This window comes from Bufo gargarizans, chromosome 1 (genome assembly GCF_014858855.1).
Source record: "Bufo gargarizans isolate SCDJY-AF-19 chromosome 1, ASM1485885v1, whole genome shotgun sequence".
NCBI lineage: Eukaryota > Metazoa > Chordata > Amphibia > Anura > Bufonidae > Bufo > Bufo gargarizans.
This window is the reverse complement of record NC_058080.1, coordinates 130,646,921-130,664,408: the sequence shown is the minus strand read 5'-3', so window position 1 is coordinate 130,664,408 and position 17,488 is coordinate 130,646,921. Positions and strand designations below refer to the sequence as shown.

Below are 17,488 nucleotides of genomic sequence, written 5' to 3'. Positions count from 1 at the left end.
AAGTGCCCGGGGACGGTGTTTACTGTGGTGGAGCCCAGGCTGCTCTGCCTTTTTTCATTGTTGTCCCGCCGCAGCCTCTGCCCGCCTTTCTATTCCCTTGCGTCATCCTTCGGTCCGGCTAAGATCTCACAGGGCCGGGGCATGGCCTCACTTTAACTACTGCGCATGTGCCAGTGAACGCCCCCTTGCCACTGGTTTCAAGCCGTTCGCTGGCGCTTGCGCAGTAGTTAAAGCGATGCCGTGCCCACAATGGCCATCACAGTGCGTATGCCCCGGCCCGGGAAGGCAGTGCGCAGGCACGGGATCTTGGCCGGACCTAAGGATGACGCAAGGGAATAGGAGGGCAGGCATAGTCAGAGGCTGGGGTGGGGAAACAATGAAAAAAGGCAGAGCAGCCTGGGCTCCAACACAGTAAACACCGCCCCTGGGCACTTGCGATACCAGAGATCTGCCAAAACTTGATGGATCTCATTATAAGTAAAAAGATTCATTAAGATCTGTTTGTACACAGATCCATCAGCAGAAGCAATGACATGAATGGAGTCTACCATGATGGATGTCTACTGGAAGCTTTTAAAAACATTTTTTCTTGATAAAACCTTTCAGCAAAAGACACAGGACCCAGTCACTTCAATGGGCCACAAAAGATGAGGACAGAACACCCGTGTGCTGTCGTCATCCATAAGTCCGTTCTGCAGCCCCGCAAAAAATAAAAATAAATAGGACATGTTCTATTATTGTCCGTTTGCCCTAAAGCCTCAGTCACACGATAGTGTTCGGTCAGTGATTTCCATCAGTGATTTTCAGCCAAAACCAGGTGCGGCTCTAAACGCAGAACAGGTGCAGATCTTTCTCTTATACCTTATCTCTGTCGAGGCTCCAATCCTGGTTTTGGCTCACAATCACTGATGGAAATCACCAACTTAAATCTGAGTTTTTTTGCTTGTTTGTCAGCACATTTACACAAGGTAAGTACCAGGAATGAACATTCGCAGGAATATTCATTCCCGATAACTGGCTCATTCATTGCCCTCTGTAAAAACTATGGGTTGGCATCCTGCAGCACATGTGCCAGAGATGGCACACAGACTCTGTTCTGCTGGCATGCCGGTTGTTGCCAAATGACGGCAAGACTTTTCAGTCTTGTTGACATTTGTTAGTTGCCCTGCCACCAAACTGTACCTTTTAATGAAAAACACATTCAGATGCATCACACACAATGCATCTGCTAGGCCCGTCCCTGACACTTCCCGCCCAGGCCGTCAAAGAGGAGTAATAGCAGAGAGCGTGACTCTGCTACGCTACATACTTTGCTGTTGCTGTGCTGCTCCTCCTCAGGACTGTTGGGGGGTTGAAGGGGATGGTGATCATGCATTTGATTGCTGGGGGATGATGGAGAGCAAGCTTTCTGACTACATTGGATGCGGAGGGAACCTGCATATTATTGTAGCGGGGAAACGGGTGGCGGGAGGAAGGTGAGCCTGAACGTGATTACTGGGGGAGGGGGGGGGGGGGGAGGGGAGGCCGGTTAGGATAAGAAACCAGCTTTCTGACTACTTTTGGAGATAAGTGAGTTAAAATGAGAGTGGGCTGCTTCCCCCCTGTCAATAGGTATATGGTTGGTGTGTAGTGGGGCCCCATATACTGGTCTCCCATAATTAAGCAGATTCAGGTGCAGGTGCTTTATTTATCCATAGATTTGCCAGAAGGCAATTTTTCTAAAAAGGTTGGAAGCTTCATTAAACCGTGCTTTGTGTTATATGACTTTCCTGTATGGCATGGCACATTGAGCACTTCAGCTTTGATTCTTATTTTAAACTGGCATTCTGTACAAAAAAAGGCTGCCGACCCCTGGTCTAAACCTTAGCACCATTATAGATTTATCTCAATTAAAATTCCTAGATGTTATCAGAGAAGAATCTGGAAAAAATGCTAATCAACAGCATCATCCACTATTTATCCGCCCCCTGGTAATATCGAATGGACTGATATGAGTAAATGGGGTAAATGAACAACATTGCAAATTCATATTCTCCAAATGAAATGTAATATCATTAGTTAGAAGATACAATACTGGTAACTCAACGTTAGAAATACAAGTAAAAATGAGCAGTGTTACTACTAAATACAACGAAGTACATTAATCACATAAACTCAATTTAATGCCACGGCTTAGGATGACGAACCGCAGTGGGAGGTGGAGCCTTTGGCAATGTCAGTATATAAGGGCTTTGTACGGAGATGGTGCTCCTGGTTCCTGCATGCCAGCGCTGATGGTAATAGTGGACTGGACTCCGGATTTTGACAGCAGGTGGCGTCATGGATAAAGGAACCATTACTGGCGGCAACATAATATGGACTGGCTTCAGCACAATCTTATCTTCAGGTTTTGGCCTGACAATGGTTGGTTGTCTTTCTAATATTTTGGAGATGGCAGCGTGGCCATTTGTAGTCTTCACTGTTGCACTGTTTGGAAGAATTGCTCCAAGCTTTGTTGGTTTTCTCATTAAAGAACTATTCTTTGGCTCTTGTTGTATTCTTGGGCTGATCACATTGTTTTCCCTGTTCAGAAACTCGTTGATTTTTGCTTGAGTTACTGATGGGCCATGAGAACTTTTATGTGTTGCTTTGGACCTCTTCTTCTCCTTTCTTGAATATTTAGGAACTTCAATACCATCAAGAAGTCCCTTAGAAGCAGCTCGAGCCAGAACATCTTTAGCAGAGAAAGATTCTGATGGATCCTTCTAAGACAAAAAAAAAAAAAGAAATTCTCGTCATACCACTGTAATAGTTCGAGACAATGTTGCCTACAATATGGAGATAATTTTCAAACTTGCTCTGATTGGATGCCATGGGTAACGTACCATAAAAAATGGAGCTCCCCCATTGAGTTTTATGGAAGCAGGCTAGTCGTTGCATCTGCGCATTCACATTATGTAGTTGCACTCAGTAGCAAAATGGGATCTATCTAAACAATATACAATGCATTCAGGAAGTCTTCAGACCATTCTTTATTTTACTTTTTGTTATGTTATGGCCTTGTGCTAAATAAAAAAAAAAAGAAAAGGGCATATGCAGATTTGTACTGGCTGACCTGTTGCATGTGCACTTGGCAGCTGTTGGTCCCATGCAAATGAGCCTCTAGGAGCAACGGTGGCATTGATGTTACATCTAGAGGCTCAGCTCTCTCTGCAACTGCCATGCCCTCTGCTCTTTGGTTGACAGGCCCAGGCAGTGTAAACATGATCACGCCAGCCTGGCCCTGTCAATAAAGTGCTGAGGGTGCGGCAGTTGCAGAGAGAGCTATGTGTAAAAGTAACGCCCCTGTTGCTCCTAGAGGCTCATTTGCATATATTAATACTTAATCTTTCTCAGCAATGCGGGCACATATGAACATGGTATCAACACAGATGTCTTCAGCTGCCAAGTGCACATGTAACATGTCAGCCAGTGTCATAGGTACAAATCTGCGAACAGAGGACCTTTAAAGTTTTTCTCCATCATTCGGGACTCAGTACCCCATAATGAGAAAGTGAAAACAAAATGTTCTTAACCTTTGAAAATTTATTAAAAAGGAAAAACTTACATTTTGCATTGACACAAGTATTCATATCAGAGCAAAAACCAAGCCAGGAGGAGGAAAGAACTGCCTGTAGAGATCAGAGACAGGATTGTGTGGACGGTGGGGGAAACTTATTTTTATTTTACCACATTTCAAAAAGTGAAAAGATCTAGAGACTTTCTGAATGCATTGCATACACATGAATGGCTGATCATGTAATGGATTGGGGTGGTTTGTCAGAATAGGAACAGCTCTTAACTCTGACTTATAATTGGGGACCCTAAGATGTTCCTTAACACGAAAAGGTTGTCTTCATGAAACAACCCCTTTAACTAATTCCAATTGATCTTTAATTCTCCTCTGAATATTCCCTGGATTAAAGAACATTTTTATTGCATGGTGAAGTTAAACTATTTGTATAGCCATTTCCTGCATGTGAACATTCAATAAGTATATTTGCATTTTGTTAACTTACCTCCCTTGTTAAGACTGCAAGAAAACAACCATTGGAAATTTTTGATGGCTCCATTTTAAAAAAGTTCTCGGAGGCTGATTCAACTTCTTTTGAAGAGCAAAGTGGTATGAGAGGAGGGCTAATCCTGGAACATATTAGGGATCATGAATGGTTGAAATGGAGTATTTGCAGCAAAGAAACACAACAGAGGTGATGGGTGTTGTGATGAATACCACCCCTCGTGTCCGCTGACGTCAACCACGTCGAGCTCACGAGACCTGGTATGATCACGGGGTTTACCAAAAACGTGAAGTTACGCCCTCCAGAGGAGCACGTAAGGTCAGGCTGGTATAGTTTACACACACACCTCCTGTCCACGCGGGCACAGAGAGGCAACAAGCTGGAAGGGCCTTTTCACTGCCGCAGTGAAAACAGCCCACACTCAGCCCGGGTAACTGCCACCAGTTTCTCGTTTGATATAAGCCCGGTCCGCTAACGGGATTATATAGGGTCAGAAACCAACCCGCGGTAGCTTATAACTAGGCCAAAACACGGACGTGGGGATTCGTGATCGAGATACAAGATAGCACAAGATTAAATTATAGATTTAATCGCTATAAGAGCACACTAGATATAACACACTATACACAGACAATATATATACGGTGGTCTGAGGTTACAGATTACAGGGTATATGGTTACAATAGGATTAAGCAGTGTGAAAGTAAGTTACCAAGTATGATGAGAGTTCCTTGGCGATGTCCTGAGCAGGAGGCCACCCGAGGGGCTGTGTTCTCCTGCTATTTCCTGGGTCCCTCTAAACACATGTGTAGCATGCGACCCCTCTTCAGAAAAAGACGCCCCCTACTTGCTGGCACCAGGCTTTTAACCTGCAGCTGGTCCGTCCCCTCCCTGCCTCAGGGAGGGGTCAACTCCCCCTCTTCTGGGCTGACAGTGAATGACCCACAAAACACTTTAGGGGTCATAGCTCCAGACCAGAGGGTCACAGGGAGATGGTTCTGGGACTAATGGACCTGCCTGGGTTCAGGCTACAATTAGAGCCCAAACCTGGTACCGGTAGGTGGCTTCTATGGGGAGATATGGGTATCTCCCTACCCCGACTGGGTACGAGTAAACAAAGACCATGGGACCGTACCTCGTGGCCACCGGGACACAAATATGTATCCGGTTTGCGTCTGCGGTGGCCAGGTGATTCATAATTCCTTATGAGAGGTAGGTGCCAATATGTCTAGGAAATCTCATTGATCCAGGCCAAAGCAGATACCCCCTGCTGGGGGTTTTCCTGCAGATTCAGGTGGCTCCCAACTGCTGCACAGAGGTGTGAACTTCTCCTTGAAGCTTGGACCCCCTGAGGGGTGTCTTCCTGGCCAACTGAGTCATGCCAAGAGGTGCATAAAATTACAATCAGGGCTGGGGGCTTTGAAGCAGGGAAATCCTGTCAGCAAATGGGGGGTGTGAGGACATGGCTGACAGTAAATATTAATCCATATTCCTCACACCTCCCCCTTTTAGAGGGCGCCAGGGGGCAGCACATTCCTGTGCTCCCCCGTGCGCCCATCCGCCCCCTCTCCTTGTCGGGATAGCCCATCGGCGTTCCCGTGGTCACGGCCCCTTTTGTGGCGAATGGTCAAGTGATACTGCTGGAGAGCTAGGCTCCAGCGTAGCAGCCTCCCATTCGTCCCGGATACGGTGTTTAACCAACTGAGGGGGTTGTGGTCGGTCTCCACCGTGAAGCGGCGCCCGTATAAATACGGCTGCAACCGTTGCAGTGCCCAGACAATTGCCAGGCACTCCTTCTCCATTGTGGAGTACGCCACCTCCCTCGGCAGGAGCTTCCGACTCAGGTACAGAACAGGGTGTTCCTGGCCCGTAGTGTCAACCTGGCTGAGTACGGCACCGAGGCCGAAATCACTGGCGTCAGTCTGCACTATAAACGGCAGCGTAAAGTCGGCCGCCTGGAGTACAGGGAAGCTCGATAGGGCGGCCTTCAGCGCTCGGAAGGCCGTCTCGCAGTCGTTCGTCCAATCGACTGCGGAGGGCAGCTTCTTCTTGGTGAGATCCGTCAAGGGCTTCGCCAGGCTACTATAGTGGGGAACGAACCTCCTATAGTACCCTGCGGTGCCCAGGAAGGACATCACCTGTTTCTTGGTCCTGGGGGTGGGCCAGGATGCGATAGCATCCACTTTCCCGGGCTCTGGCTTAAGGGTCCCCCCGCCTACCCGGTGCCCCAGGTAGTGGACCTCGCTCATGCCCAGCTGGCACTTTTCCGGCTTGATGGTCAAGCCTGCCTGGTGGATCCGCCCCAGCACCTGCATCAGGTGCTGCAGGTGATCCTCCCAGGTGGGACTGAAGACGGCAATGTCATCCAGGTACGCGGCCGCGTACCTTTCGAGTCCCTTAAGCAGCGTGTTGACCATCCGCTGAAAAGTGGCAGGGGCATTCTTCATGCCGAACGGCATCACTGTGGATTCGTACAATCCAAAGGGGGTGATGAAGGCAGAGCGTTCCCGCGCCTCCGGGGTCAGGGGAATCTGCCAGTACCCCCGGCTCAGATCCATGATGGTCAGGTACTGGGCCCCGGCCAACTGATCGAGCAGGTCATCGATGCGTGGCATAGGGTACGCATCGGTGACCGAGACAGCGTTGAGTCCCCTGTAGTCCACACAGAACCGGGTGGTCCGGTCCTTCTTTGGGACGAGGACCACAGGCGAGGCCCAAGCGCTGTTGGATGCCTGGATGACCCCCAGCTTCAGCATCTCGTCAATCTCCTGGCGCATGTGCTGCTGCACCTCCAAGGAAACCCGATATGCTGAACGCCGGATTGGGGGGTGATCCCTAGTGTCCACGTGATGGACAGCCAACTCTGTCCTTCCGGGCTTGCTGCTGAACAATTCCCGGAAGGGGTGAAGGGTGGCCCACAGCTGGGACCGTTGGTCCGTCAAGAGCTGTTGGCCCACCTCCACGTCCTCGATGGACCCACCCGCCTTCACCTGGGTGAGCATGTCCAGGAGGGTTTCCTCTTCCCCCTCCTCGGGGAGGTTGCAGACAGGGAGGGCACATTCCCCCCTCTCATGATGGGCCTTCATCATGTTCACGTGGAAGGCCTTACGCCTTCCTCGGGCGTGGTCCAGGGTGACCAGGTACGTCACGGCATTGAGGCGCTGATGCACGAGGTACGGGCCTTCCCAGGCCGCCTGAAGCTTGTCCTGAGGTACGGGGACCAGTACCCATACCTTCTGACCCACCTGGTAGGTCCTCTCACAAGCGTTCTGGTCATACCATCGCTTCTGGTCGGCCTGGGCCCGCTCCATATTATCGTGCACCAGCTGCGACAAGGCCTGCATCTTGTTCCGGAAGCGCATGACATATTCGACGACCGACACTCCAGGGGTGACTACCTCTCCCTCCCAGGCCTCTTTCACCAGAGCCAGGGGCCCCCGCACACGTCGCCCGTACAGGAGCTCGAAGGGGGAGAACCCCGTGGAGGCCTGTGGGACCTCTCGGTAAGCAAACAGCAGATGTGGGAGGTACCGCTCCCAGTCACGCCCGTGGGAGTCGACCAACATCCTAAGCATCTGCTTTAAGGTGCCATTAAATCGTTCACACAGGCCGTTTGTCTGTGGGTGGTACGGGCTGGTCACCAGATGTTGCACCTGTGTTTGCTTACAGAGGGACTCCATCAATTGCGACATGAACTGGGTCCCCCGGTCGGTGAGCATTTCCTGGGGAAAGCCCACTCTGGAGAAAATCTCCAGCAAAGCAGTAGCCACCTTGTCGGCCCGAATGGATGACAAGGCTACCGCCTCCGGGTACCGGGTGGCATAGTCTACTACCGTCAATATGAAGCGTTTCCCGGAGCTGCTGGGAATGGACAGCGGTCCAATTAGATCCACAGCCACCCTCCTGAAAGGCTCTTCAATTATGGGCAGCGTTACCAGTGGGGCTTTGGGGCGTCTCCCCGCCTTCCCCACCCGCTGGCAGGTGTCACATGAACGGCAGTAGGCAACCACATCAGCCCCCATCTTTGGCCAGTAGAAATGCTGGGCTAATCTGGCCCTTGTCTTAGCGATCCCTAGGTGTCCAGCCATCGGAATCTCATGCGCCACCTGCAACAACTCCTTCCTGAACTGATAGGGTACCACTAGCTGTTGGTCCCTAGGCCACGCCTCCTGTGAGCCCGGCTGGACCGTGACCCGGTACAGCCGTCCTTGGTCCCAGACCATCCGCTCGAGGTCTGAGTCCGAGGGGGGCTGTTCCGCTTGCTCCTTGAGAGCGTTCAGGCTGGCGTCAGCCGCTAACGCTGCCTGAAACTCCTGACTGGACATGGCCAGAATAGACGAGACTGCCACGTCCCCTGTCAGGTCCCTGGGACCTGTCTCCTGGCCTCCCTCTGACTCGGCAGCCACTTGGTCGGAAGGGGGAAAGCCATCAGACCCCTGAGGGGCCCCTAGGGCCCCAGCACTCACACTGCGCGTGACAGCAGCTATGGCCGCTGCCACTGCTGGTAGTGCCTGCTTTCCCTCGGCTCCTGACCAAGTCGCCAGTCCAGACGGACTAACCTGGCCCTCTGACATCCCAGTGGGGGAGGAACACTGCACTGAGAGTTCACCTGGCAGTCCTACTTCTCCTGGGACAGCCCTGACCTCATTTGCATCCTCCCCCCCTGCAGCTGTCTGCCCCCTGCTTGTCCCCCCAGTCACCACACTGGAGGACAACAGGGTCCAGCAGGCTTGCTGGCTACACCCTGGGGCTTCCGCCCAGCTGACAGGAATGACCCCCTCCCCACTGAGGGGAGAGGCACACATTACATCCCCCACATCCCCATCAACATGCATAATAGGTACATTCACAGTATTATCAGGGGGGGACATCACATCACATTCTGGGGAATCGGACCTTGGGGTGTCAGCGGCCACGTACTTAGACACAAGCCGCCCCAGGTCCGTCCCCAGCAAAACACTGGCGGGGATATTTGCGGATACCCCCACCTCCCTTACCCCTCGACCGGCGCCCCAGTCCAGATAGACCTTGGCGACGGGCAGCGCCGGTTCCACTCCTCCAATCCCGGAGACAGTGAGGGATCTCCCGGGCAGTAAATCATAGGGTGTCACCAGTTCAGGCCGTACCAGTGTCATTTCAGCGCCGGTGTCTCTAAGTCCCATGGCCACGGCCTGGCCCACGGTGACCGGTTGAACATTGTCAAGGGACCTCCCACCACCCCCACCCACACACAACACCGTGGACGGTTTCCGGGTTGATGACTGGGACGGATCCCTCGGGCGCTGGGGACACATGGCTTTGAAGTGTCCTGGCTGCTTACACAGGTGACAAAGTCGGGGTTCCCCCACCGACGTGGAAAGTGCAGCAGGGGCCGGTGCCCACTTGGGCCTAGGGGCAGGGGTAGCAGGTGCAGCGTGCGTCTTACCCCCTCTCCAGCCGACAGGTTTCCGGGCCTCTGAAGTCCTGTTGTTGGTGTATTCATCGGCCAGGGCTGCGGTTGCGGAGGCCCCCTTTGGCTTCCGGTCACGGAGGTACTGCTGGAGATCCTCTGGGCAGTTCCACAAGAACTGTTCTGTGGCGATGAGCTCCTTCAGCTGCTGGACGGTGGAGAGCTCCAATCCTGTGGTCCATTGGTCGACCGCTCTCAGCAAGGCCCGCATGTGATCGGCCCAGCTCTGGGTAGAACCCCGGTGCAAATTCCTGAGCCTTTTCCGGTACGACTCAGGGGTTAAGTTATACTGCCTGACCAGAGCCTGTTTGATGTCCTCATAGCTCAGGATGGTCTCGCTGGGCAGGTACCCGAAGATTTCAAGGGCTTTTCCCCTGAGCCGTGGCGTGAGGAATCTGACCCACTGGTCCTCTGGCAGCTGGTATTGATGGCAGGCTGTCTCAAATGCCAACAAAAAGGTGTCCAGGTCCCCATCTTTGTCCAGTAGGGGAAAGTCCTCCGCCCGCAGTTTGGGAATCCGGACCTCTGGAGACTCACATTGGGCTGGGGATGGCTGCTGGAATTGGAGCTTTAGCTGGAGCATCTGTAGCTGGTGCTCACGCTCGGCCCGCTCGCGACGCTCTGCAGCCTCTGCTCGCTCGCGACGCTCTGCAGCCTCTGCTTGCTCGCGACGCTCTGCAGCCGCCAGTAGGAGCTCAGAGGCTGCCTGGTCTCCAGCCTGGAGACGGTCCATGGCAGCTTGTAGGAGAGCAGCTGAGCCAGCTTGGCTGGGGGGAGGGGCAGGTGGAGCGAGGCCCGCCGCGGACCTCACCTCTGGCGACTGGCTCCTTGGGGAGCTTTGGTTGTGCTCCCCCTCGCCTTCCACCTCCTCTCCGCCCCCATTTAAAGCATCGGCCATCTCCTTCGATTTGCTCCTTGTGATACTGGCCGTCATTGCAACGGGTGGTCACTGACACCACTGCAACCTGATGCACACACACCTTATTGTATCTGCCCTCAGACAGTCTAGTGTCGAACTGATCTTAAGACTCCAGCAGCAAGAGCTACTGCTGGTCGTCTTTAGTGTCTGGGAGTATGGGTCTCACACTCACACACACTAGTATCTCGATCCCACTTTGCTGCCACCAATATGTGATGAATACCACCCCTCGTGTCCGCTGACGTCAACCACGTCGAGCTCACGAGACCTGGTATGATCACGGGGTTTACCAAAAACGTGAAGTTACGCCCTCCAGAGGAGCACGTAAGGTCAGGCTGGTATAGTTTACACACACACCTCCTGTCCACGCGGGCACAGAGAGGCAACAAGCTGGAAGGGCCTTTTCACTGCCGCAGTGAAAACAGCCCACACTCAGCCCGGGTAACTGCCACCAGTTTCTCGTTTGATATAAGCCCGGTCCGCTAACGGGATTATATAGGGTCAGAAACCAACCCGCGGTAGCTTATAACTAGGCCAAAACACGGACGTGGGGATTCGTGATCGAGATACAAGATAGCACAAGATTAAATTATAGATTTAATCGCTATAAGAGCACACTAGATATAACACACTATACACAGACAATATATATACGGTGGTCTGAGGTTACAGATTACAGGGTATATGGTTACAATAGGATTAAGCAGTGTGAAAGTAAGTTACCAAGTATGATGAGAGTTCCTTGGCGATGTCCTGAGCAGGAGGCCACCCGAGGGGCTGTGTTCTCCTGCTATTTCCTGGGTCCCTCTAAACACATGTGTAGCATGCGACCCCTCTTCAGAAAAAGACGCCCCCTACTTGCTGGCACCAGGCTTTTAACCTGCAGCTGGTCCGTCCCCTCCCTGCCTCAGGGAGGGGTCAACTCCCCCTCTTCTGGGCTGACAGTGAATGACCCACAAAACACTTTAGGGGTCATAGCTCCAGACCAGAGGGTCACAGGGAGATGGTTCTGGGACTAATGGACCTGCCTGGGTTCAGGCTACAATTAGAGCCCAAACCTGGTACCGGTAGGTGGCTTCTATGGGGAGATATGGGTATCTCCCTACCCCGACTGGGTACGAGTAAACAAAGACCATGGGACCGTACCTCGTGGCCACCGGGACACAAATATGTATCCGGTTTGCGTCTGCGGTGGCCAGGTGATTCATAATTCCTTATGAGAGGTAGGTGCCAATATGTCTAGGAAATCTCATTGATCCAGGCCAAAGCAGATACCCCCTGCTGGGGGTTTTCCTGCAGATTCAGGTGGCTCCCAACTGCTGCACAGAGGTGTGAACTTCTCCTTGAAGCTTGGACCCCCTGAGGGGTGTCTTCCTGGCCAACTGAGTCATGCCAAGAGGTGCATAAAATTACAATCAGGGCTGGGGGCTTTGAAGCAGGGAAATCCTGTCAGCAAATGGGGGGTGTGAGGACATGGCTGACAGTAAATATTAATCCATATTCCTCACAGGTGTCAAACAGACTGGTAAAAGGAGAACTGTGGTGCCACATATAGACTTACTTCTAAAGCCATGGGAGGAAAGCTACAAGGCAAAATATATGTGCCACTAAAAAACAATACACTTGTGTTACCATCTTCTGTATTACTTTTCATGTTTTCTAAAATCCATGAGAGACCTTCATCTAATATAACCTACTTCCTTACTGTTCAAGGGCTAGTTCTAGTAGCATAGGGGGCCATTTTTCTTGCTGGCATAGATTTAGAACATTTTAAATGCCTAAAATAGTTGTAGAAAATGATAAATGAGATTGGCCTACCGGTCCGCCTCCTTGTCCGTCTATGTCACGCCTCCTGGTTAGACCTGGTGTGAGCGGGGAATAGTCGCAGATTGCAGCACAAATAGCCTTTGTGCCGCAATCTGAAACAAATATACGCCAGCCTGTTATCCTGCAAGTTAATCCAGAGGAAGGCAAAAAACCTTGTGAGGTAGAAGCCAATTTTCCTCATTTTAGGGGAAAAAATTCCTTCTTGACTCCCTGGATCAACGACCCCTCTCTAGTAGCTATAGCCTGTAATATTATTACGCTCCAGAAATATATCCAGGCCCCTCTTGAACTCTTTTAGTGAACTCACCATCACCACCTCCTCAGTCAGAGAGTTCCATAGTCTCACTGCTCTTACCATAAAGAATCCTCTTCTATGTTTGTGTACAAACCTTCTTTCCTCCAGACGCAGAGGATGTCCCCTCGTCACAGTCCTGGGGATAAATAGCTGATGGGATAGATCTCTGTACTGACCCCTGATATATTTATACATAGTAATTAGATCTCCCCTCAGTCGTCTTTTATCTAAAGTGAATAACCCTAATGTTAATAATCTTTCAGGGTACTGTAGTTGCCCCATTCCAGTTATTACTTTAGTTGCCCTCCTCTGGACCCTGCTCTGCTATGTCTGCCTTGTTCTGTGGCTTTATTTTCTATGTCTTTTCTGTGTACTGCCTAAAAACTATACTGAAGGCTCCTTTGCCATCTAACTGCCTCACATTAACATCACAGTAACCAGCTATTAGACATCCATGCACCACTATGTAACACATAAAGAGAATAAAAATAATAATAAATAACATTTTTATTAAAAGGCAGAATACATATTGCTACAACCAATAATAAAAAAAAGCTGGATTCGAGAAATGAAGCACAGCAAAAATCGGATAGGGATCCCTCCCTCCTACATAACCGGGCAGTGTCAAATATTATCCACATCCACCAAACGATGAATACTGTATATAAAGCAATAAAACTATGTAATAATTAATGTTTAACCAATCATGAATTAATAAAAAGCCATGTACTGTGTTGGCAGCACAGTTATACACAGGCCTATGATCAGGAACGCGCGCTCCTAGTAGTTCGCTCCTGAAGTGTAGATTCGCCTTTAGAAGTTGGTAAGTTAATGATGGCTCTGTTGTAGTGTCAGAGGCCTAGACAAGGCAGGAGAACAGCGGCGTACAGACAGATACGTTTCTGTCTCCAATATGACAACATAAAACAGAACAAACTTCTCTTAATGTAATTAACAGAACATCAACCAAAGTTTTATCTGCCAGTTAAAATCAGATAGTAGCACATATCCTTTTTTTCTAATCTTTTTTTTTTTTTTGACTGTAGATTTTTTATTTTAGTTTCTGAACACGATTATGGGGCGGCCATCTTGCCTGAGCTGTTCTTAACAGCATTTACAAAGTATTAAAATATTGCTTTACGGCAGCCCCATGGGCCATAGACACAATGGTCAGGAGGGGACCTCACTGCCTTCTATGGGAGAGGTTTCTCGGCATGCTGTGTGACCTGTGCAGAGGACATTGTACAAGGAAGGAATAGATGAGCTCTGACAATCGCCTATTGTGAATGGTGGATCCTGTCTTATCTGTACACAGAGGTGATATCATTACAGGCAGGATTAGAATGACAGATAAGGTAACTACAGTAAAGTCATCTGTACAGACCAAGAAGTGGCACCAATTTTATACATAGTGGCCGGTGCAAAAAATATAAAAAGTGACCTTAAAAATAACATAATTTTTTTTTTTTTAATGTTAAACATAAAAAAGTGATTTTTCATTTTCCAATGATACATTCCCTTAAAGTTCACAAAATCCTGTTACAGGAGGTTACACAATGTCCGTGCAGAAACCCTACCTGTATGGCTGCCCTTTGATTCCTTCCAATTTCATCTGAAGGGCTTGACTGATCACATTTTCATTTTCTTCAGGATAAATGGAGCATGTGCAGTATACAATTGCCTGCACTTTACTGACTGAAATCACAGGAAAGCAAGGAATAATGTCATTGGACTGAGCCATGGGTCACGTACTGTCCTTTAGTAACATTGGCTTCAAACAGCGCTTACATTTCATGGCGTGGTTGAGCTCCGAGAGCTGATGTTTGGCCAGATCATTGAGTCGGTCAGCTGAGACGTACCCTTGAGAGAGATCCTGGAGCAGAGAGGTGTCTGGATGAGAAAGGTTAGATACAGTCATTCCTTGGTACAAATAGACAAGAGCCCTTACAGAACAGTATAAAACAAAGCGATAGCCTGAGAGATATGACCTTTATATTGGGTTCTATAGGCTGCAGTATTAGATTAGGGCTTGTTCTGCTCATCAGGCCATGGACAATATGGGACTGAAAAATGACAAATCACTTTGCAGAACTAGAAATGTCCACAAAAAAGTTTTTGCTTCCCCAATCTATTCATCAGGTAATATACAGAAGGCAGTGACAAGGTGAGTCGACAAAGGGTATTCCCATCCCAGCCATTTATGGCTAAGGATACCTGTAGTGGACAGAGGTGGCCGAGTTTACGGACAGAGCTGGTTGAAGTGAATGGGAGTTACAATGTAGCACAGCCAGTTCTGCAATCGCAGACTTTTTTGGCCGCCACATATAGAAGGATTCCCTTTTAAAAAGCAAAGCTTATTTTCAAAATGTCCTAGGAATGTATAAGGTAGGGTTAATTGTTCTTTAAAAGGTGAGGCAGTAAATGTTTCTGCAAAGATGAGGTTTTCCTCCAGGAAGCCTGTGAGCCAGCTTCTGCCGACACCTATAACCTTCAAATAATACATTAACAACAGTGACACCTGCTGGATGTAAGAGTGCACTACATGTAATAGATAGCAACAGCTCATCCTCCCAAGTGTATTCTCATTGGGCACATAGTGGGAAATAAACAGCCTCTCAATGGTTATATTATAATATAATATCTCTTCAACTATCAACCTCTTTTTCTTCCTGTCTCCAGCGATCTGCCATATCTGTTTATCTCTCTCTCAGATCTATGGTAGTACTCTCATACCTACTGTATGTCTACCGGATCTGTATATCTCTTTCAGATATTTCATATCTATTGAATTATGCATCTCTCTCTCTCTCTCTATACAGTACAGACCAAAAGTTTGGACACACCTTCTCATTCAAAGAGTTTTCTTTATTTTCATGACTATGAAAATTGTAGATTCACACTGAAGGCATCAAAACTATGAATTAACACATGTGGAATTATATACATATACATTTAAGCTCATCAAGAGAATGCCAAGAGTGTGCAAAGCAGTAATCAAAGCAAAATGTGGCTACTTTGAAGAACCTAGAATATGACATATTTTCAGTTGTTTCACACTTTTTTGTTATGTATATAATTCCACATGTGTTAATTCATAGTTTTGATGCCTTCAGTATGAATCTACAATTTTCATAGTCATGAAAATAAAGAAAACTCTTTGAATGAGAAGGTGTGTCCAAACTTTTGGTCTGTACTGTATATATATATATATATATATATATATATATATATAATATACTTGTCTCATATTTATCTGTCACCTATCCTCTATCAATCTATCTATTCATCCATCTGTCTGTCTGCCTACTTAACAGCCTGTCTATCTCATTTATTCATCCCTCCCAACTTTCCGTCATCCGCTTCTGTATATGTACAGTGCATTAGGAAAGTCTTCAGACCCTTTCGCTTTTCACATTTTGTCTATGTTTCTATGTTATGTTGCGGCCTTGTGCTAAAATAAAAAAAAATATATCAAGTTTCCCTCATCAATGTGCACTCAATACCCCATAATGAGAAAGTGAAAACAGAATTGTAGAAATTTGTGCAAATTTATTAAAAAGGAAAAACTAAAATTTCACATGGACATAAGTATTCAGACCCTTTGCTATGACACTTGAAAGTTAGCCCTAGGGCCTCCCATTTCTTTTGATCATCCTTGAGATGTTTCTACAACTTGATTGGAGTCCAGCTGTGGTACATTCAGTTGATTGGACATAAATGTGGAAAGACACAGCCCTGTCTATATAATGTCTCACAGCTAACAATACATATCAGAGCAAAAACCAAGCCATGAGGAGGAAAGAACTGCCTGTAGAGCTCAGAGACAGGATTGTGTGGAGGCAGAGATCTGGAGAAGGGTACAAAAACATTTCAGCTGTACTGAAAGTTCAGATGACATCCCAAGACGTTCCCAAGAATGTAAGACGTCTGGGACAACCTGGACTCTTCCTACGGCTAGATGCCCCACCAAATTAAATGATCGGGGAAAAGGGCCTAGGTAAGAGAGGTGACCAACTAGATGTTCACTCTGGCTAAGCTCCAAAGATTCTGTGTGCAGATGTGAGAAACTTCCAGAAGGTCAACCATCACTGCAGAACTCAACCAATCTGGGCTATATGACAGAGTGACCAGAAATAAACCTCTCATCTGTAAAAGACACATGAAAGTCTGCCTGGGGTTTGCAAAAAGGCACCTTAAGGACTCTCAGACTGTGAAAAACAAGATTATCTGGTCTGATTAAACCAAGATTGAACTATATGACCTCAATTGTAAGTGTCGTGTCTGGAGGAAGCCAGTCACTGCTCATTATCTGCCCAATACCAACCTTACCGTGAAACACGGAGGTGGCAGCCTCCTGCTGTAAGGATGTTTTTCAGCTTTTGGGACAGGCAGACTGGTCAGGGTTGAGGGAAAGCTGAATGGAATAAAGTATAGATATTATTTAATGAAAATTTGATCCAGACTGCCCTGGGCCGAAGGTTCACCTTCCAAAAAGACGTGAAAATCCATGAGTCGCCCAATTAGAGCTCCGAAAAATGAATATCTCTGGTGAGACCTGCAAATGGCTGTCTGCTGACAGTCCCCACCCAACCTGACAGAACTTGAGATCTGCAGGGAAGAATGGCAGAAACCCCTAAATCCAGGTGTGCAAACATCGTGGCTTCATACCCAAGAAGACTGGAGGCTGTAATCACTGCAGAAGGTGCTTCTACTAAGGGTCAATAAAGGGTCTGATTACTTATGTCAATGCAAGATTTTAGCTTTTCCTTTTCAATAAATGATCAAAGTTTAAGAACATTCATTTTTTCACTTTGTCATTAAGGGGTAATGATTGCAGAATTGTGTGTGTGGGGGGGTTGGGCGACGACAAGAATTTTCTTTTACTTTAGCACAAAGCCGCAAAAGAACACATTGTGAAACGAGTCAAAGGGTATGCCATGCATTGTATAAGGCATAATTTG

At 48.4% G+C, this 17,488-nt stretch overlaps 1 protein-coding gene across 2 annotated transcripts in view; it reads right to left on the bottom strand.

Annotated features, from left to right (window-relative positions):
• Positions 1 to 1,620: 1,620 nt before the first annotated feature.
• NSUN7 (NOP2/Sun RNA methyltransferase family member 7) overlaps positions 1,621 to 17,488 on the bottom strand; it is a 77,809-nt gene continuing 61,941 nt past the window's right edge. Inside the window, exons 9-12 of one of the 2 annotated variants that reach the window (XM_044291688.1) lie at positions 14,316 to 14,417; positions 14,105 to 14,222; positions 4,038 to 4,161; positions 1,621 to 2,744 (exon numbers count right to left, since the gene is read on the bottom strand). In XM_044291688.1, coding sequence (XP_044147623.1) covers positions 2,160 to 2,744; positions 4,038 to 4,161; positions 14,105 to 14,222; positions 14,316 to 14,417 — 929 coding nt within the window. In that variant the 3' untranslated portion in view covers positions 1,621 to 2,159. The remainder of the gene's footprint in view (positions 2,745 to 4,037; positions 4,162 to 14,104; positions 14,223 to 14,315; positions 14,418 to 17,488) is intronic. The other variant, XM_044291760.1, reaches the window with a different exon arrangement.